Source organism: Sminthopsis crassicaudata, chromosome 1, assembly GCF_048593235.1.
Source record: "Sminthopsis crassicaudata isolate SCR6 chromosome 1, ASM4859323v1, whole genome shotgun sequence".
Taxonomy (NCBI): domain Eukaryota; kingdom Metazoa; phylum Chordata; class Mammalia; order Dasyuromorphia; family Dasyuridae; genus Sminthopsis; species Sminthopsis crassicaudata.
In genome coordinates this window covers 681,079,133-681,102,820 of record NC_133617.1, presented here as the reverse complement: position 1 = coordinate 681,102,820, position 23,688 = coordinate 681,079,133, and the positions used below count along the sequence as shown (strand labels likewise).

General features: G+C 31.8%; 1 protein-coding gene across 1 annotated transcript in view; it reads right to left on the bottom strand.

Moving 5' to 3' along the window:
• The window catches only part of ABCA13 (ATP binding cassette subfamily A member 13), a 523,487-nt gene that overhangs the window by 111,952 nt on the left and 387,847 nt on the right, over window positions 1–23,688 (bottom strand). Inside the window, 3 exon segments of the mRNA XM_074283590.1 lie at window positions 5,211–5,320; window positions 11,439–11,631; window positions 16,472–16,725. Coding sequence (XP_074139691.1) covers window positions 5,211–5,320; window positions 11,439–11,631; window positions 16,472–16,725 — 557 coding nt within the window.

The window sequence follows — 23,688 nt, the reverse complement described above, 5'->3', positions numbered from 1 at the left end:
TCTTTTTATCTGTTCATTAGTAGATCATAGAATTATAGATTTAAAGATTAAAGAAAACTTAGAGGTTATCTGATACCCAGAATCTTAAATTATGGGTCACAATCCCATATAGTGTCTCATAACTGGATGAGGGTGGCAAAATTTATTTATTATCAATAAATTTTTATTTGTATAATTATTTCACATATCAATATACCTGGAGTCACATAAAAATTTCTCAGGCAAAAAGAGACATAAGAAGCCCTGCTCTAAATGATATTTTTGTCATGATACTGGTCTTAAGTATGAGGCAAGGTGTTGACTAACTCCAATAGCTCTGGGCCTCAAGTCAGAAGGACCTGAATTCAAATATGACCTCAGATACTAACTTTATGGGGAATCCTAGGCAAATCATTTAATTCTATTTACCTCAATTTCCTCATCTGTGTAAGATGGAGTAGGAAATGACAAACCATCCTAACATTTTTGCCAAGAAAACCTCGAATGTGATCACAAAAGTTGATATGACTAAACAACAACAAAATAATTAACTCCAAACATAACAATATGCATTATTCTATGTTGGTTCTTCAAGCTAAAATTGTAACTAATAATTTATGAAGGACTATTTTTCCTTAAAAGTGATTTATAAATTATACAGAGATGTAAAATATATCAGACAACATGTTGCTATGTTGTCAAATTATCTAGATTAAAATTTTAAAAATCTAATCTGTTTTCCCAATGTTTTGTTAACATGACAACTCTTCAAAATAATTTTCAGACACTAGAAATAATTAAGAAACACTGGAGATAATTTTAAGTGTGTAGATGTTTGTTATTTCTTAGACAAAGTAAAAACTGGCTGCTTTACTCCCCACACATCTGTTAAGGATATTTGACATTATGTAGACAGGGTCTCACCCACTAGAAATATGCTGGCATAATGCTTTGAATCTGTTGTGAAATGATATTGATCAATGGACTTATTTAAGAGATTAATGAGGAAATATTTAAAAAGTATGCTTACTTCTGAGTGTAACTCAGTGAAACTATAAATTATAGAGGAAGCAGGGCTTAGAATAAGTTTCCTAGTCTCACTTCTGTTTAGCAGAAAAAGAAACAGTCTATCGATTTTTTATGGTAGATTACTTTATTTGAAGTACTTAAAATAACTGAGGAAGTAAACTGGATTAGTCATCCAACATAACTTATATAATAATAATAATAATAATATACATTTTGTATAATACTTTTGTTCTATTACTATAACTTATGAATCAGTTTAGAAACAATAGTTGCCTAAGATTTCTAAGTCTTGAAAACGAAAACTTTAAATGATGACTGAGAAAGGTGTTAAGTTCCACGTGTTCATCTCTTCATCCCCCAACCTTTTCTTTTAACTTGGTGAATGTCTTATTACTTTAGTAAGAGATTGATGAATAAAAAAATCTAAATCTATTATCTCTTACAAACATGTCTACTTGGGACTTATTGTATGGTTTAATCCTTACTCTAGGAGATGACAGCACATTGACCAATGTCTACTAAGGATATTGCTTAGTCCAACTCCAAGAAAGCTACTGCTTCTATTTCTCTCCCACTAACAGTGAATTTGTTTCTAGTGACCCCTGTGATCAGTATTCTGCTTAAACTCAAATATAAGAAAACTATTTCATAATTATAAATTAATGGCCCTTGCTTTTTACCTATCTTCCAAAATCTACCCTTTCTTTCCTTCTTCCTTCTTTTCTTTTTTCCTTCTTTTCTTCTTTATCTTTTTTTTAAAATACAGTTCTAGCTATTTAGCAGGTATCTCAGAGGGGAAAGAAAGGAGGTCTGAGAGCCTGAAAAATCTGGTCAAGTTCCTTGGTACAAACTGGGCTGTGTGACCCTGGTCAAGTCATTTAACATCTCAGTGCCACAGGAAATTCACTAACTCTATTTGTTATAAAATATTTACTAATCAGCATTGGTTGAGGAGATTATTCACCTCACTAGTAACTCCAGCCATGGACAAAATCACAGGACTGTTCAAATGAAAAAGAAATAAATACACATGTCATCTATTCTTTCAAAATAGTTTATGCTTCTTTGATTGAAAATTATTTCACTTTTGTCTTTGTATTACAGTCTCCTAGGATAGTATATGCATGGTTTTCTCAGTACTTAATAAAGCTTTGTTGTTTGATTAATTTTAAATTTTTTCCCAATTTCTTGCAAGAAACTTTCTACTTGAGATGTTATTTGAGTCCCTTCCCTTTTAGTTAACTTCTATAGGGAGGAGTGTTGCTATGAAAAAAGAAAATACACACTTAAGACGAAAAAAAAAAAAAAGAATGAAATAATATCACAATCTTGCATGATGACAACAGTGGATGGGGAATCCTGAGACTCAGGCTCTATTCCACTTTTGCCAGTAACCATTTGTGTGACTTGGTAAATGATTTACTCTAAATTTCAATCCTTCATCTATCATATAGAGAAGCTACACATACTACCTGCTTCACTAAGGGGTTTTATTTTGCTCCCCTCCCAGCTTCTCAGTATCCCTAGCACTTAAAACAATACCTGGAAGTTAATTAATTTTCCTTCTAATATGGAATTTTCATTTTAAAAAAATAAGTGTATACACACACACACACACACACACACACACACACATACACTCACACAATCCCTTTCTCTCTGTCTCTCTGTCTGTATCTCTCTCTTAATCTCTGTATGTCTCTCTCTGGCTAACTCTATCTCTCATCATTGAGTATATAGTATCTAGCTTTTGTGGGAGCATTTAATAAAATTTGAGTTGATTGATAATTGAAACAAATCTTTCCAATAATGGCCTTGTTGTATGGTCCCTCCTGTTGTTAATTTTAGATATGTATCTAGTTTATATGCCAGTTATATTGTAAACTCTTTAGAAGGGAACTATCTTATGTTGCTGTGGATGTTTAATAGTATCTAAATAAAACTTTTTTTTGCATTAGTACTCAAATAACAAATATGAAGTATTTCTTATTTTAAAAGATCTACAGATATAAGCTATTATTACATTTCATAATCATATTCCCTTAGCCTATTTTTTATGCAACCATCTCTTCCTGACTATTGCCACATTTTCCCAGGTGGTTCCATCTTCTTCAAATGTAATTAGCTCTATCCTAAGGTAACTAAAATATTGTCAACACTTTTAGTCAAGAATTGGTTAAAAGGAAAAGAGAGGAGAGGATTGCACTTAGAAAAATATACTCAGCTTTTAAAACTGCCTCCCAGAAAAAAAGTCCATCCTTTTTTAACACTGATGTTTTCCTAATGTATCTTCTTGACTGCAAATGCTAGTATACCAAAGTCTCTGAAGAACTGAAGTGTAAGGTCACCCAAACATTAGTGGAAAAAATGCTGTCTTGGCACAGGTAGGCTATAACACATTTCTTTTTTTGACTGACACACATGGCTTAATGGATACCATCAAAGAAATGTGTAAACAGAAAAGAGCTTGTGGAGATTGGCCAATCATAGGTGGAGAGTGAGTGTATTAAAGAAACAGAATAAATATTCCTTGTTCTTATGAAATATAAAAGGTGCAATGGAAAAGTTCCAACATTTATTACACTTATGAGTTTTACAAAGCACTTTACCTTATTTGATCTCACAACAACCCTGGAATACCTGGAAGATAAGTATGATTATCATCCCAATTTTACAGATAAGGAAACTGAGTCTGATAAAGGTGAAGTGACTTGCCAGGATCATATAAGAAGTAATTATTTAGAACAGATTTGAGTACAGGTTGTTAGCCCAACTACTAGGCCACTGAGATTCAATCTATTGGGTGGATCCTGGGTGGATAAACCATGAAATAAAATCATCATGGTGTGAAAAGGCAAAGATGGATTAATTACCCATAGCAAGAAAATAACCATCTTAATGAGATTCCATATCCACTGAAGCATGATAGTGAAAGTTTCTGGTAGACTGAGCAAGAAACCATGATTGGAAAAGCAAAGAAGGTATTGAGGTTTTGCTAATTATTAGTCAAATTTCAGGGATTGTACAACCAAGAATCATAGCTTTCATAATATGATTTCGATATGCAGGTGCTTGAAATATTTTCCCCAGCTTCTCAGAAACATACAACTCATTCGTATGATAGTTAACCTAATAGTGCATATTTCAATATCTTTTAATATGTCTGTGGAAATGATAAAAAAATTTGATCTGGTCTTTCTCACTGTTAACTCAGCTTTGGTGGTGGTGGGGGTAATCAGGGATAAGGAGATGAAACAAGGAAGAGAGAAAAAAAAGACAACAAACTACTCAATCTGTTCCAAGCTAATCTAGGATAAGTTTATCTCTATTTAGGCTGGCCAATTAGTCTTGAGGATGCACTCTAATTGTAATGCCTGAGAAACTGAGGCAAGTTAGAGATTAGAGAGTATTTAATAATTTATTTAAAAGGGAGAGATTTACTGGGACCAAATGGACCCAGGGCTGAATGAGACTATCATCTCCAAGAATCCAGCAAACAATGTGAGTTCTCAATGACCTATATACACATGGCTCAGACTCAAGGGGTAGACTAAGGCAGGGGCGGAGTCAGGGTGCTAAGAGTGGGAACGGGACTCTGACAGGGTGGGATGAGCCACCAGAGATGGGGAGAAGCATCTTGATCAGATGGTATTTGACATTTCAGTAGCTTGGGATGGGGTGAGGCATTCTGATATTCAATCTAAAACATAAGATCTTTTATCCTTATCAAATATTCTGATAAAGAGAGAGGAGTGAATTTGCAGGACTGAGTTTTGAGCTGACAATTATAAACTGAAGCAGAATAATTAGGGAAACTGAGTCAGGATTGGGTCAGGATAATTAGGGAAACTGAGTCAGGACAATAAAAAAGAATTGTGGCATAACTGCCGCATAACATAATGATTTGTAAATTTCCTCTGTTCTTTCCCATAATACTATTCAAGCACCTTACCCATGGCAGGCTTGATGAAATAATATTAAACTAACTTAATCCATTCAAGTTTGAAAACTCTTCCGGCCCCCAGACTTGAAAATTAAAAAAAAAAAAAAAGAAAGAAAAGAAAAACATAGTAAATTCCAAAGAAAAAGACCTTCCTCAACTCCAATTTAAAGGATCAAGGAGCAGTTAGGGCTTTTCTAATCTTGGCCATTAGCATTTTTTTGAACAATTAAATTCAGGAGGGAAAAACATATTTACTTACCCTCCTGGATTCCTGATGACAGCATATCCCGAAGATGGAGTGATATCACCAGTCAGCATTTTGAATGTTGTGCTTTTCCCAGCTCCATTCACTCCCAATAGACCAAAACACTAACAAAAGAAGTAGAAAAGAAGAAAAGAAAAATAAGAAAAACAGTTGTCAATAACATTTATTATAAGAAGTATTAAATTTAGGTGAAAATAAATGTTATTGACAACTGTAAGCTCTGGGCTTAAGATATTAAATATCAAAAAAATAAAATAAAATAAAATAGGGCAAAGACCATGGAAGTGACCATGGAAGTCATTAAACTGAACTCTTTCATTTACAGATGGAAAACTATAGCCTATGGAGATTAAGGGAAGTTTCCAATGTCACATAAGTAATGTGTCAGAGGCATCAAGTTCCTTGACTACAGCAATATTACTCTTTTAACTATATCACACTGCCCCCTCTAACTTCTTCATTTTATAGATGAGGAAACAGAGACCCATGGAGTTTAAATGATTTGTCTCTGGTCAAAGAACATATGTGATAAAGGTGGTTTTAAATTCATATCTTCTGATATTTGCACAATACAAAGAATATGAAGAAGAGTTAATTTATTTGGCACAAGTCTGTATCTTACTATCACCACACACAATTTCTGTGATATCAAAGATTTTGAAGAAAAAATTTTGAATAAAAAAGTAAATAAATAATTACTGATAATTGGATTCCTGCTTGAGATATTTGCACAGAAGAAAACTTCAAACAGCTTCTATTTCCATTACTGTTTGGCAAAATATGTTAATTACTACTCCAATGCTGTTAGTGTGTTAGCATAATATTATATACAGTGATGGCAAGATACAAACTTGTGATAAATAAAATTTTTCTCATGATTTGGCAGTTTGACATTTCCTATACAGAGTTCATTACAAAGCTACTAAGAAAAGTAAACAAGGATATCACTTATAATATTATAGATTTGATGTTTTTGGTTATCTAGATCTAACTCCTCACTTTACAAATTAGAAAACTGAAAGTAGGATGTTGTGGCTTGCCAATAGATACACAACCAAAGACAGAGGGGAATCCTAATTTCTTCCAAGAAGAAAGAAAGTGCTATATGTGACAATGGGATAGAGGGGATGACTGAATATTTAAAGTTAAGTAATTGTTATAAGGCTCTTTCTTTCAAGGAAGAAGATGGATAATCTCCAAAGGAAGAAGCTTCTTGTACTCCTAGGAATAATGATGTGGATTAACAGGTTCCATCAGGAGACAAGTTATCCAGTAATAATAGGAAGAAGAAGTGGAGGTTGGTCATTCTCTGACGAGCAATACAAAGCAGTTATTTGTCAAGTTGACACAAACAATAGAAAGAGCTGTTGGCATGTATTCAGTACTTGGCAGAGAGCCTGAGATTTGTCAAACTTTATCTGATAATTCATATAGGGACAAGTAATACTGGCAGAAAAAAAAAGAGATAGCAAAGCTAGGAATTTTGAAATCCTCAGGGAAAAAAAATAAAAGCCTTGGGAAGACAGCTGGTATTATCCTTATTGTCACTGACTGAAGACAGGAGTGTTGAAACAAATAAAACAATTTGAGGAGTGAGGATGCAGTTAAAAATATGTGTCTGAAAATGGGATTTTTATTGTGTGGACCATGTCTTTTAATACAGGGTTATATGTTCTTGGTCAAGAATGGAGTACACCTAGTGAGGATCAAAAATATTTGTTGGAAATATTTTAAATCTTACTAAGATGGTTTAAAACTGAAAAGGGTATGGTAAGTAGAAAGCTATGCAATTTTATATACAATAAAAAGAAGTAAATTAAATACAGAAGGAATAACTAGTATTGAAAGGAAATAATATACAGGTAAAAGAGATGATGAAACAAGTACTTTTGTGCAAAAAAATCTTCAGAGCATATGTCTAAACAAACACACAGAATATGAGTGACATTCAGGGTTAACTACACATCTTAATTCAAGGAGACAAATTTTACCTCACAATTATCACTGAGATTATTGGAATGTGATTCATATTAGTGATAAAGTTATGGAAGAATATACTTTATTCAAAAGAACAGAAAGAATAAAAGAATCCAAAGAAATAAAAATTAACATTAATTTTATATAAATTTATATATATAAATATATATATGTGTGTGTGTGTGTGTGTGTGTGTGTGTGTGTGTGTGTTTAAAGTATATGAGTCAAGTTGAGCCCAACTTGACTATGGGTATGCATCAAATAAGTTTCATATGTTGGATTTTAACATAGCCTTTATCAATTAACTAACTAGAAAAAAGCAGAATTCAAACTGTTGGGATTACACAAAACTTAGCAAAACCTGCATTAAAAGACTATGTCTTGGAACTATATATTAAAGAACAAAAGAACTAGGATTGCAACCACAAAAATTATGCCAAGCAAAGTTAAGCATTTAACAGAAGAGAACAAACTGACCATTTAATTGTTCTCCAGATTAGGTGTTTTTCTTGTGAGATGCCTAACATTCTCTTCTACTTTTTAGATCTTTATATTTTGTTTCATTATTTCTTCATCTTTTATAAACTTCATTAGCTTTCCCTTACCCAATTCTAGTTTTCAAGAATCAGTTTTTTTTTTTTCCTTAAGATTCTGTTTCTCCTTTTCCAGTTGGTGGACTTTTTTTTTTCATAATCTTCTATTTTTTTTCTTGAATTGGTTTTATTTTTCAGGGTTTTTTTTTCAATTTTTCTCATTTGATTTTTAAAATCATTTTTGAGTTCCTTAAATTATTTTTGGGCAGGTGACCATTTAATGTTCTAGTTCAGGACTGGATAGTTTTGTTGTTTTTTTGTTTTTCCCTTTCAGTTTCTTCCTGTGAAAATAAACTCAAGTCTTCTCTATTCTCACAGTAACTTTCTTTGGTTAGGTTCTTTTTCCTTTGAGGATTTTTTTTTATAGCACATTGTTGGTTGAATCACTTCTACTTCTGAGCTATATGAGAACCTCTGGCTCATTGCTTCTGTACTAATCAAGCAAGGTTATTTCACTCCTAGATGTACTTCCAATAGAGCTGGTCCTATTTTCTTATCAACAGATAATAAAGACTTCTAGTTCCCCACACTGCCTGGGAAGTGAAAATTCCAGTAGTTAGGAATGAGCTTACTTCCCATTTGCAGGTTTAATGCTTGTTCTTCAGTGGCACTAGCCTAGAAGTGTTTATATTTCATTGGTGCTAAATCTAGATCCTAGTGTCTTTCTTGGGATCTTCTCTAATTGCTTCAGGAAGACCATTGTTCTTCGCCAATTCATATTTATTTTAAATTGCTCTCTATTTGTTCACTGCCACAGTTTTGTCTTGTTTGTGAAGGAAATCTGGAAAGTTTAGAATTTTCTGGCCTATTCCCCCATCTTCTATTTCTTTTTCTTCTTCTAGTTTTTGTATCTCTATGTATAATAAAGATATCTTAGAAGAGGCTCAATGAAGGTAGAAAAACATCAGGGAGTTTTGTGAGTATTTAGCAGACCATCTGGATAAAATAAATAATTTAGGAGTGTAGAAAATAAATATGTCAAAGAGTCATGTAGTGATAGTGTAGGTCAGAATTCAATTATCCAGAAATCTCCTGGAGCTCTCTCTGCCAAAAATAGAGTATATGATATTTTTTTCACTTTTCTTAGTGACAATTTAAAAAACCCAAAGGGGGAACAGGGGCTAATAATAATAAAAGCCACAAAACCACATATTAATATAATCTAAGGGGGAAATGGCTAGCCTTTATTTGAATTTGTGACAGAGAAGAAGAATGTTGGGAAAAGTCTATCAGCTACCTTATATTTTTAAAAATTGTGTTTTGGTGGAATAGAATAAGATGATACCATAAATATAACATAAAAATGATAAAATCTCAAAATGAATTGAGATAATTATTTATGCTAAGGATGAATTTTTAAAGGTTTATTTTTTAAGCTATATGAGAAACAAAAGGAACATCGTGAAAGCTACTGAAGTGCTGCTCTGGTTAGATGGGAAGAAGATCAAAACCAACACAGAGAAGGCACAGCTACTTAACTCTTATTTTAATTCTGTTTTCTCTGCTCAAGAAAGACTAGGAAAAACTCATAAAAATGGTGCATAAAGCTGAAATTAGACAGAAATGAGGAATCGCTAAGACAACACCTAGTAATTGAATTCAAGTCAGTAAGGTTAAACAGCTTTCATACATTCCTTTGTGGTCACTCTTTTGCTAATGTTACCACTCATGGACCAAACTCATGTGCCCCTGGTTCTTAGATTTTTGTAGAAAGCAGAGCATAAGCTTCTAAAAGTCACCTAATGACAAGCTCATTTTACTAATAAACAAAGAAAACATGAATGAACAAAAATATAAGTTCAAATACATCAATAAATATATCTGTTATTTAACAGATAAATGAAGAAATAAATTAATAAAGAAATGAATAGATAAATGAATATATGAATAAAATAATTTCAATGAATAAACAAAAATGGGTACATAGATAAAAATAAGGAAACTTGTATTGCTTATAATCAGTCACTTCGGCTAACACAAAAATCAAAAGTTTTTGTTTTTATTTTTTTTGATGCAACAGATTTCTGATATATTTCCTCTTACTCAGAAAACTCTACTCATTTTTAAAGATAATAACGTGAATTCAACCTCCTCCATAAAACTTTTACTTCTTTGAACTGAACATATAGTATTAGGGAATCTTTAGGCAATTTATCATAATATTTCAGAAGTCCTTCTACTTTGTGTGTATCTCTTCTCCCCAAACATATAGTGAATTTATTACTATTATAATTATTCTCTCATGAAACCTAATACTGGGTTTAGCATTATCCCATGATAAGAAGTCAAATGTAGTTTGATTAATTGATCAGTTGATAATGAATATATCATTTTAAAAGAATTATTTTTCTAAGGAAAGCAATAAAACTCCACAGAAAACAATGCTTTGGGAAATGATTTCCATCCTCTAGGTCTCTATTACCCTTTCTGAAAAATACAGGGGAAAAAACCTAAACAAAACATCTTTTAAATACCATATCTTCAAGAATCCAGCAAGCCCATGATTAAAAGTATATATCAGGTTTTTTAATAGCTTTTTTTACAAAAACTAACTTCAAGTATTTTGCTTGATCTTTATAACATTACAGTTAGGAGCGAATGCAAATATACTGTCTTTTTATAAAGGAATAGAAAAAATGATAAATCAATATGACTAAAACCACATAATTGACCACTAGAAGAACTAGGGTCCTAAGATAATGTGAAGTAATTAAATTTCTTGCAGAATTTAAGCTTCTTAGAGGAATAAAAGTTTGGCCTTTTTAGTACCAATGCTTAGCAGAATGCTTTAAATACAATAGATATTTATTGTTGAATAGAATTTTCTTTACTGTCATTTTTGTTTCCATTGTTAGATGATTTTCCTCTGTACACCTAGGTATCACTCTAGGTCAGTGACTTAAATTTTTATGCTTTACATTTCTCATAGATAAAATAGGATACAAATTATACTTCCCACTTTACAAGTATGCTGTAGCTATTAGCTGGATAATGTCTACTTGGTACTTTGAATTCCTAAGGAGAATAGAAATAAATGCAAGGTATTTTCATTTTTAGCCATCATTAAGAGCAATTATTTTCAGAACTGATTTTCCTTTACATATGCAATTTAAGAGCAAATCAGGAGCAATTTATGCTACTTTTGTCAGCTTTGATTAAACATTTCAGCTAGATTTAGCATCATATTTATGAAAACATCTCCCAGTTAGTGTTATAGTATATGAAATTCCTTTACCTTCCTCATCTCATTTGACTACATATATTTAATTGGGCATTTAAAGAGTATTAAATTCCAACTAAGAGTTGGAAGCAGTTTCCTTAATTCATCTAATCCATAAAATATTCCTACTCAATCAAAAAAAAATCTGTTTCACAACCCAAACAAACAATCATTAAGACTAATGCCACACATATTTTTAAAAACCCAAGCAAGTCATGAGAGAAAATGAACAGTATCAATCCTGAAAAATGTATTCACTGTGCAAACTCTCTTTGAGTTCACTACTGTTCACTTCCCAGAAATTACTCCAATTAAAAGGTCCCTTTGAGATGTGATTTCCAACTCCCTGAACATAACATTATGTATCTGAACAATTGCTTATGATTATACAATCTTGATCCCAAATGAGGCTGGAAATAGAATCTATTTTACCTCGCCTCTTGGTATTCCTAAGGTAATATCATTTACAGCAATGGTCCTCTTGCCAAAACTTTGGTAACTTTTTCGGAGACTCCGGAGCACAAGTATGTCACTATTTGTTCTTCCAGTCCAAATTCGCATTTGCTCCTCTTTAACATCCATATCTTCAGAAGGATTGACTGGACCAAGAATGATTGGGTGACTCCTGGAAATGGAAAGTGAATATGAATCCAGAAAGTTTAATTATATGAGGACATATTCTCAGTGATATGAAAAGCAAAACTTTTTCAAGCAAAATGACATTTTTCAATTCTCTACACAAAATTCATTGCTACATGGCCCATCTGCACCACCACACTAACTAATAATGACATGCAAGTCCCCAACTTCATTTGTTAAACTAAAAGAAAATCCATTAACCTTTCTAATTAGAACTGGAATGAACTGACACCAGACTAAAGCTATTTTTCAACTGGATGAATAATTATTAAAATCATTTTAGAATACTAAATCAAAATATGAAAGAAATGTTTAATAATCATGTTTGTTATAGATTATAGGATCATAGATTCAGAGCCAGAAAGGAACTTAGAGGTCACTAAGTCCAACCCTCTCATTTTACATATATATAAAGTGAGTCCCAGATAAGTTAAGTGTTTTGCCCTGGTCACACAACTTAAGTCAACATTCAAATTTGTTTCTTCCAATTCCATGTAAGGGCTCTTATTGACTATAATATGTAACTTATCTACATACCTAAATGATAATGTTCTATACATATTAATTGTGCAGATAGATAGACAGATAAAGATCATAGATATAGAGGGAAATATAGATGAAGATGGTATAGATAACAGTGTCCCAAAAATCTTAATGCTATTAGCAGGGTGTGTATATATATGTGGGAGAGGGGATAGAAGGAGAGTGTTAGGAATGTTTTTGTTTTTGTTTTTTAGAAACTTTAATAAGCATTAAATTTGATTGAGATTTTTGGGACATCTTTTATATAGTTTCATTTCACTTAAATTTCAATCAATTTGTTGCAAATGACTTTATACTTTTCAAAATCTTTTGTATTAACAAATTTCATTTTGTTTGACTCTAGCTTTTTTAGCATAGTCAGGATTATTAAAAAAAATAATGGACCATTTCCTCATTAATATTTCCAAAAGGTAATACAATCTATAACTCATTTTCTAATAATTATTCTATACTGGACCATTTCTTTTCCTACAATATTCTGCTAATCCATCCTTTTCTCATATATGTAAAACTTTTAACTAAAAGAGTATATTGCAGAAGCATTATAGCACAGTGGATAAAGATTTGAACTTGGAGAAAGGTAAATATGAATTTGAATCCTGTCTCATCTTATTAGATATGTAATATCAGACAGGAGACATTTCTCATCTTCATTTCCTCAGTTGTAAAACAAGGATAATTCTCCTTGTACCCACATCACAGGGTGATTGTGAAGAAAATATCTTCCAAAAATGTTTAAGCTCTTATCAACTTACCTCACCCATGTTATTTGGTGATTCCTTTATATGACCTTCCATAATGTAATATATCCTTCCTAAATAATCTATCTTTATATTGCCCAAAGTAAATCATCTATATCATATTGCCTCCTTTTACATCAGCATTCTTGTTTTTCTAATGGATTATAATTGATACACACAAAAATATCTGACTGAAGGTTTTAAAGCTTCCATCAGGAATTCCCAATTTTCTCTTAAGGGACCTCATGATCTTTTTGTTCCTAGAAATTTGGGCAACGTAGTAGAGGAACTAGAGGAAATCCTAAAAATTTACCATTTTTCTGTTCCAGACTCTTCCCAAATGATAGAATTGTCAGCACTATGTATCAAACCTCTAATTATCCTTCTTCCTTATGTTGACTTTTATTTAAATAGGATATATTAAGCTATATGTCAAAAGGATCAATAAGGCATGCACAGGGGATCTTAGACATTTTATCTGTCTACATTTACACTTCCTCAAGGGAAGAGTATGGACCCTATAAACTTTAATTTTCCCCCCACTGAAACTGCTTTAGCAGTTAAAAACATAAAAGGTTCATGCATGAGTCAGTATGGGTATTCCCTCAACCAATGTCTTTCACAACCTCTCTGACTAACCAGATGGTATTTGAAATTTATTATTATAAAAAAAAGTAAAAATAAATGCATGACTCTAAGCTAACTTGATACTCTTGTAACAGCTCAGGCTTATCCTTGTTTAGCTACTCATCTGTTCCATCACCATAAAAGCCCATGTACAAAAGAAGACAATGCTTCCTTCTCCTGCTCTATTATTTAATCTCAAAAGTCACTTGCCTTAATTTGTATGAAAAATCACATTTTTATAATATTGAAGCCATTGTTTCTTATTTTTCTTCAAAACATCAACTAACTAAACTTAGGATTACAATTGGTGAAGAATAGGCATATAGATATTAATTCTATTTTGGTAAATCAAGGTAGAGGATTTAACATGTAAACTCATCTGATGTCATTCACATAAACCTTCAGAAATTTTTGCTTTAGAGATGAGTCCATTCAAATTTCTCCATATACCTTATAAATTACCATAAGGTCATATAAGCATTCATTAAATTCTTTTTTTAATTGATTAAAGAAGGGCAATAAGTTATAAGAATTTATTATCTCTTCTATAAAGTAAACTCTTAGTTGTAGTCTCTTTTTGGTCCTCTCAAATATTTTTAATCGACAATGAACTTTATTATGCATAGGAACCAGATTAATTTGCACTGGGTGAGGATGTGTAATCCACATTGTATCTAAACACTGATAATGCTTGGTGAATATTTAAGTATTATTGCTAACAATAAAATTTGTATTATTTCAATTTTCACTTATGCTAACATTTCAATATATTATTAGTTTGTAATTTCATTTATGATGTACCTATGTAGATCACAGCTCATTTATAACATAAAATTGGAGTTGCCTGGGACTCTTAGCTTAGTATTTAGATTATTGTTTTTGTTTGTTCAGTCAGTAAGTGTCATAGGTGGAATCTATACTCAGATCTTCCTGATTCTAAGTCTACCTTGCCATATTCTACCATGACTTGTTAAAAGCTTCAAATTTATGTTGATAATATAAATCAAAGGAAATCTTAGTCTGAGATTCTCTTTTAAGAGACTATTTCCTCAAAACAACAAAATCTCATTTACACTATATGTACACTATATGAAGTTATATACTTTTACCAATGACAGACATCTCGTGTCTCAATGACAGACAATTCAGAGATCATCCGACTTGCCACATGACTGCTGAAAGATGGGATAGATATGAGCGAAAGAGCTAGTTGACTATGCTTTTGACATCTAAGAAATGTTTTCTCTTTCTAGAACACCTACTTATGCATTCTTTTCAGTTTCTGTTCTCATTTCCCCATAAATTCTTCAAGATCAAAGGACTGGACATTTGAAAGATAACACAGACAGGCAAAAAGATTAACCTGCTTGTAGACTGCATTAGAGAGGTAAAGCTTCCAGGAATGGGGAAATGATAGACATCCTGTTTACTGTTATTGTTAGACCTTGATTGGAGTGCTGAATTCAGTTCTGAGCATCATAATTTTTTTTTTTTTTAGGCAGGGGTTAAGTGACTTGCCCAGGGTCACACAGCTAGGAAGTGTTAAGTGTCTGAGATCAGATTTGAACTCAGGTCCTCCTGAATTCGAGGCTAGTGCTCTATCCACTATGCCACCTAGCTGCCCCTTGGGCATCATAATTTAAGAAAGATATTGATAAGAAAGAAAAAAATTTCTAGAAGAGGACAACTGAGACATTGAAGGGCCTTAAATATGTCATATGAGGACCACTTGGTAGACCTGGACATGTACTATGAAGAAGAGAAGCCTCAGGGGGGAACATGATACTGACTAAAGTTTTTGAAAGACTGTCATATGGGGTTGAGGGGACTTGTTCTTATTTGTTCCAGTGCTAAAAACCAAGATAAATGGGTAGAAAATTTAAGTAGGCTCATTGTGAATTGTCTAGAAAAAATTCCTGACAATTGGAATTTTCCAAAGTGGAATAGGTTGTCTTAAGAGATAGTGTTCCTCCTTCTTTGGGGGACTTTCAAGTAAAGGCTAAATACCTATTTTTCAAGTTTATTATAGTAATCATTCCTTTCATGTATAAGTTGGATGAGATGATCACCAAATTTCCTTCTATTTCTCAAAATTCTATAACTCTATAGTACAGGAAATTCATTTATTATTCAGATGAAATCACTGATACTCAAAAGCGAATATATTTACTAATACAAGAAATCTTTATCTTGTATCTCAAGAGTATTAGCGAAGCATTAAAACAGTCCATATGTAGTCTTTCCCTCTTCACACATAAGCACCTCTTTTTCTAGTTACACACATTACATCTTTAGCTTTCTCTCCTAGACATGAATGCTAGTGATTTTGTTATTACTATTACCCTGATTGTTATGAGGCTCAAATGAGATAATATAATAAAAGTATTTTGCAAACCTTAAAGCCCTATATAAATGTTAGGTCTTCCTTATATCTTTCCAAGTCCTACTTATATTGCAAAGAGAGAGAATATTGTATTTGCTAAAAGCAAGAATATATGAAATATAGTTGGTTGAATTCCTGTGCATTCTACTGCCTCCAAAGGTTGATTAAAACAACATTAAACAACATAAATAATATGATGTGCCATCTACTAAATTCATTTTGGATGCTACAAGTATAACCAATGTTCAAGTTCAAGTATTTCAAAGCAGCAAATAGATTAAAAGTCAATTAAGTAATTAGAGAAATTCTCTCAGAGGTTCTAGACCTTATCTTTTGAAGTTTGCTTTCACAACCTCCGTAACTTATACTGGCATAAAAATAGAAAATTGCACAGCTTTGGCTCATTAGAGCTCTATGTAATAATGTTCAAATAATTTCTTATCTTCCACCTTTCAGGAGAAAATTATCTTCCTCTCCTATTCCAGGAAATGGGAATGGGTCCCCTGAAAAAATGAATTCTAAGAAAAACACACCTTGGTTTCTGAAGCAAGTCCCAATGTAACAAGATTCTCAAAAGGAGAAAAGTTGTTCCTTGAAGGGCCATTGCCACGTAGATCCAACCCAAGAAATTCATTTCAAAAGGACTCACGTAGGAATCAATGCCAAAGTTGTGGGTTAGATCAAATTTAATCTGATTATAGCAGAGCTCTATTAAACCTTGGCCCAGGCAAAATTGAGGAAAAATGGTAAAGACCCACTTGAGGACATTGTAGATATTCTGCAAATTCTGTAAGATAAAGGAGAAGAGAGACCATTAAATACTTACACATAAAGCAATCACTACTACTCTGAATAGTTACATTTCTCCATAAATTTCTTATTACTTATCAGAAGAGTTTCGGTGTCAAAAAGGAATTTAGAAGCCATCTATTTAGTCCAAGCTGATGTATACCAAAACTTAATGTAACTTTCTACAGAAGAGGTATACAAATCCTTGTACAAAACCAACATTTAGCTCCACTAAATTGAAAGGCAAAAATAGGAAACTTATTAAAAGAAAACATGGTATAAAAGAAAGAATGCTGCATTTTGAGTGATGAAAGGCCTGAGTTCAAATTCTGTTTCTGAAATGTTATAGCTGTATTATCATTCTGCATCTCAGTTCCTTCATCTATAAAATAGAAATAAAATTACTGTAAGAATTACTTTAATTTTGAATAACTAAAAACTAATTACCCATATTGAATTGCTTACATTCTTAATGGGGGTGGAGAGGGAAGAGTTTTTAAAAAAGAATTTGAACTCAAAGTTTTAAAGAAAAAAATGTTTCAAATTATTTTTACATGTAACTGGGGGAAATAATCATATTAAATAGAAAATAATTACAGTATATAATGAATAGAAAGCAATTTGTAAACTTTGTACAGTATTTAAATATCAGCTTATAATAATTAAATCCATTTCAAAAAAAGACCATTTATGGATAAGTTCAAAAGGAAGAAATCCTGAATTTTAGCACAGAAGGATAAGATCTATAGCAGCTGATGCTAAAAATTAGATTTAATATAATTTTAACTGTATTTTCCAGGAATGTTGCATTTCTTATCAGATATAGTCAATGTAGTTTTTTATGCATTTTTTTTAAAAAGGAAAACTAGTTAGAGATGATAGGGGGTGTAAAGAGAATATATTTGGAAATAATTATGCTATTAAAAAAAAAACAAAGGTATCATCCCATTTGATAAATGGTCAAAGGATATGAACAGACAATTTTCAGATGTTGAGATTTAAACCATCTATAATCATATGAAAAAATGCTCTAAATCTCTATTGATTAGAGAAATGCAAGTTAAAACAACTCTGAGTTACCATTTCACACCTCTCAGATTGGCTAAGATGACAGGAAAATATGATAAATGTTAGAGGGGATGTGAGAAAATGGGGACACTAATTGTTGTGGAATAATGAAATGATCAATCATTCTTCAGAGCAATTTGAAACTATGTCCAAAGTGCTATAAAATTGTGCATACCTTTTGATTGAGCAGTGCAACTACTGAATCTGTATCCCAAGGAAATTATAAAGGAGGAAAAAGGACCCCCATGTGCAAAAATCTTTGTAGCAGCTCTTTTTGGGGTAGCAAAGAATTGGAAAATGAATAGATGCCCATCAATTGGGGAATGGCTAAATAAGTTGTGGCATATGAAAATAATAGAATAATGTTGTTCTATAAAAATGATGAACAAGCTGATTTTAGAAAGGTTTAGAGAGATTTATAGGAACTGATGCTGAACAAAACATGCAAATCCAGGAAAACATTGTACACAATAACAGCAAGAATGTGTGATGATCAATTATGAAAAACTTGGTTCTTCTCAGTGTTTCAGTGATCCAAGCCAGTCTCAATAGACTTTGGATAGAAAACGTCATCTGCATACAGAAAAAGAACTATGGACATTGAATGTAAATCAGCTTAACTATTTAAAATCCTACATAGGAAAATGACACCTGTAACTTTTAAGAACTTTATCATTATCAGGAATCTTAGAAGGAATACATATATAGAAAGGACACAGAAATAAGTTGGCTTTGGTGAGATGATATACAAAAGAAAAAAATTAAGGGGTAAGAAAAGGAATAAATTGAAAGAAGAAAGAAGGAAGAGAAGGAAAGGGGCAATTTATATTACATAAAGTAGATATATAGAGCTTTTACAGTGAAAGGAAATGGAAAGGTGGGCAATAATTAAGACCTACTCTTATTGGAATTGGCTCAAAAAATAACATGCACACCCAGTTGGCTATATATACTTCATCCCAGAAGAACAAAAAACAGAAAGAAAACTACAAGCCATTTTCCTAAGTAACACAAATGAGAAAAAAAAAATAATAAAATACTAACAAGGAGATTGTGGCAATATGTCACAGAAATCCTATAAATGCCCACCCAGTGGGAATGTAGGGCTGGCTCAATACTAAGAAAACTATCAGCATAATTAACCATATCAAAAACAGACACAACAAAAGTCATGTGATCACTTCAAAAGTGCAGAAAAATCCTTTGACAGAATATAATACTCATTTCTATTTTAAAAAACAGCAGTAAAGGGGCAGATAATTATTGTGGTAGAAGTCAGGAAGACCTGAATTCAAATTTGACCTCAAACACTTAAAAGTCCCTGGCTGGGTAACCCTGGGCAAGTCACTCACTTAACCACAATTGTCTCAGCAAAAATAAATAAATAAAGGCCAGCACCAGAAAACATGGCAATAAATGGGGGTATTACTTTAAAAAATATATATTATATTTTGTTCTCAAAAACAACCAAAATGGCATCACTATGCTGTGGTACCACATCTCTGACTAATCAGACAAATATGACCTTGGAAGACTCTACCTCAGGTTTAGCACAAATAATGCACATGAAAATTTAAAATGGGGACATCAAATTTGCACATCTCTGTGCAACTATTTGTATCTATTTTTGTATCTAGTTCACCCATAAAGCACAATGCCTTCTTTTAAACTGGAGTTGCCATCTCTGCACCAGAATTTGAATGCTTGGCAGTTTAGCTCAAGAAAGGACTTAGATACGCAAAAAATAACTGTACAGACTACATAAAATTCTTAGGAGTTTACTTTTCACAGCAAACCCATTAACTATATGAACATAATCACAAAATATTTTTCACACAATTAAATCCAGATTTGCACAACTGGAAAAATATTAATTTCTAATCTGTAGGCTAAGCTAATATGATGAAAATTGTGATTCTATTTTAATTAATTTACCTGATCAATGATATACCATCAAACTACCAAAAAATTTCTAGAGCTAGAAAAAAATAAAATTTATCTAGAAGAATAAAAGGTCAAGAATATCAAAGGAATCAATGAAAAAAAGTAAAGAAAATTGACAAACTATATTTCAGTATTGTAATTATCAGAACAATCTGGTACTAAGAAATAGAGTGATAGATAAATGGAATGGATTAGATACAGTACACATAGTAAATTAACATAGCAATCAAGATCTAAACTTTTGGGAGAAGAACTTACTATTTGACAAAAATTGCTGGGAAAATTAGGCATACTGGAAGAAATTAGGTATAGATCAACATCTTACACCATATAACAATGTAAGGTGAAAATGAATAAATGATTTAGACATAAAAAGCAGTATTACAAATAGTTTTCCTGTCAGATATATTGATAAGAGAAGAATTTATGACCAAACAAGAAACACAGAATGTAAAATGGTTAATTTTGAGTCCACTAAATTTTTACAGGAACAGAAACAATATAGTCAAGATTAGAAGGAAAACAAAACGGGGGAGGGAATTTTACAGCAAGTTGCTCTGAGAAAGGCATCATTTCTCAAATGTTAATGGATCAAATATCTAAGGATACAAGTCAGTCCCCAAATGAAAACATGATCAATGAAAAGAAACAGGCAGCTTTCAGATAAAGCATTCAAAGTTACATATAGTCATATTTTAAAATGTTCTAAATTACTATTCATTAGAGAAAAGCAAATTAAAATAACTCTGTGATGCTATTTCATATCTACCAGCTGAACTAACATGATGGAAAATGAAAAGGAAAGGAGAGAGGGAGGAAGGAAGGAAAGAAGGATAAAAGAAAGAAACAAAAAAAGGAAGAAACCAAAATGTACAAAAATATAATTTTTGTGGTAATAAAGGTTTAAATGGAAGAGTTGCTCATCAACTGGGGAATAGTTTAACAAGATATGGTATAAGGTTGTGATGAATTGTACTAAAACAATGAGCAGATTTTTTTTTGTCTTTTATCCTCAAAGAGAACCAATGAACAGAACAATTACAGAAAAACCTGTAAAAGGAATAAAGCAAAAGCAGAACATTGTAAACAGTAACAGCAATATTGTTAGCTCATCAGTTGTGAATGACATAGATCTTCTCAGCAACAATGATGTAAAATAGTTACAAAGGACTCATAGTGAAAAATGCTATCCACCTCCAAAGAAAAACAATTGAGTCAAAAGGTATAGTGAAACATACTTTAAAAAAAATTATCTTTCTTGGGTTTTTTTAATCTTTTTTTTTTAACATGACTAATATGGAAATATATTTTGCATGATTGCACATATAGATTACTTTATAAGGTTGCTTCCCATCTGCGGTATTGGGAAGATAAAGAAAAAAGTAGAGAATGGAAATTCAATTAACAAAATATAAAAATAATTTTCAAAAAAGAAGTTCACTTGAAGAACAATGTTAAGGCAAAGAGATTTTGAATTTCATTTTAGAAATGTACTTAGGATATACAATATCAGTATATGGTAGATATCTGGGATTGCCAGACTGGAGTTTAGAAAATATATGAGGTCTAGAAATGGAGATTTGGGAATCATTTACATAAAGATATTTGGAACAATGAGAGGAGAGAAGATCACAAAAGGGAAGCATATGGATGAAAAAAGAGCAGAACCTTAGGGAATGTTTGCACTTAAGAGTACAAAGGAGTAAAGAGAACAAACTAAAAATCAGAAAAGTTAACATTAAATGAGTCAGCAAACCAGTCTAGAATTTCATCAGTGTCATTTGGAGTTAATGTAATGCATGCAAACAAGGAAAAAGTGATTTTTAAAAAACCCTTCTAATGTCATTTCAAGCTCTTGGAAAGTATCAGTCATAAGTACTATATGAACACTGTACAATATGAAGGAAAGTTAGAACTATAGTTTTTATTCATATTCCTTCTTGATTTTGCTTAATCATTATTCTCAAAATTTTTAAAAATGGGTTTCTCTAATTAAATAGTAAATTGGTTTAATATGTCTTATGATTCATTACACTGTATATACTGAGACAAAAAGAAAAGACTGAATTATCAAAGAAATATAATTAGTAGAAAAATGATTAAAATGTAGTCTTTGTTCATGTTCAAAAGAGGTACAATAAACCTTGTGAATACTATTGAAGCTAAACACCATTCTTTTTTTTTCTGGTAAATTGTAGAAATATTTGTTACTCTGAGTTTTCATGTGAATCATCCTCTTTGTGAGACATACAATGTATAAGTAAAATTAAGTAGATAAAAATAGTATGATTATTATTGAAAAAACAAAACATACACTATACAAATAAATGAAAATGGTTAAGGACATTTATTACTCTGCTACAATAACTTATTGGTCTGAATAAGATATATAATATCTGAGATAGCATTTTTTTTTCACAAGTACTCAAGGCAGAATCAGATTAATCATTACCTATATTTATAAGAACAAATACAACTATAGTTTATAACTAAATCCTCATTTAATTGTGACATTCATTGTTGGGAGAGATTTGTTAGGTCCTTTAATTCTTTTTTTTCAGTTCCACTGTCAATTGTCATAACTGTCAACTATTTTTATATGTTAATTTGACATTGTGGTTGAGCCTTTGGGCACCTAACTAAGAAAATCTTTATCCCTTTATAGCCTAGCAGGCAATTTTTTAAAAATAAGTGCAAGAGAAAAATATCTACCAGTAATTAGCTTCTGATAATGAATATCTCCTCAGTGAGATTTTCCTCCCCATTGAAACACTAGCTATTATTACATTTTACCATTACTATCATTATTACTATTACTACTATTACTATTACTACTATCCCTACTCATTCTTCTCTTTCTCTTCTCCTCCTCCTCCCACAACTACTATTTTTCATATTCCTATTTCTACTATTGCTGCTGCTATTGTTGCTTCTCCTCTCTCATCCTCTTCTTACATTGAAAGAATCAGACAGATAAAAAGTGAATAATATTTAGGGCTCATGAAGGTACAAAGACATATCTTTTGTCCATTTTAAAGGGTACATTTTGTATCTACATGGTAAAAGGTGTTCTGCATCAAAAAGTCTCCAAGTTGAGTTACAGCTCAAGTAGCTATTTGCAGTCAGCTGAAGCAATGATTGACCCTGGACTTTCATGTTTAAAAAAAAAATGAAATCAGAAAGGTCAATGAAAAACAGAAAATCTAGCATTTTACTTCAGAAGGAAGTTCAAAAGAAAAGGGTGTGGCTCTAGAGACAAAATATTATAGCAAGAAGATTTTGTTCCAACAGAAAGGTTTTCCTGATTATTATTAACTCCTGAAAGCTCAAAGGGGAAATTAGGAGTATTGCTATCATATGGCTTTCACAAAGTAAAGAATACAAAGGCACTTCTGACTAAATTATACATATAAGGTACTGTTTATGTTCAGACTATTACTAATTTAGCAATGGGAGACAACCTATCCATTTGTAACTTGGCTTGTCTAGAGCATATTTTCCATAGAATCAGGGTTATAAATGGTAGTTAGATCCTTGGTTATGCTCATTCTAGAATAGTTAATTCACATTGTATCTTAAGTATAATACCAGCCATTTGAATCCTTGTATCATTTTATACCTTCTGAGAATGAACGGTCTGTTCAGAATTTGGACTATTCTTCCCCTGTCTTGTCACTGGGCAATCTCCCTCACTTCACACCACCACTGTTGGAAACTTTGGTAGTGATTTATATTCATAGTATTCATCATAATTGTTTACAGATAATTTCACATATATCTCAAGCTGAATAGGCAAACCTATTCAGTAAGTAGTAAAACATTAATTCCATTTTGCAGATAGAGAGGCTACATATATACAGTATAAGTATATACAGGTAGAGAGCTAAACATAAGTATAAACAGGTAGAAAGGTGAGAATTCTGACCACAATTACATGGATTCAAGTCCT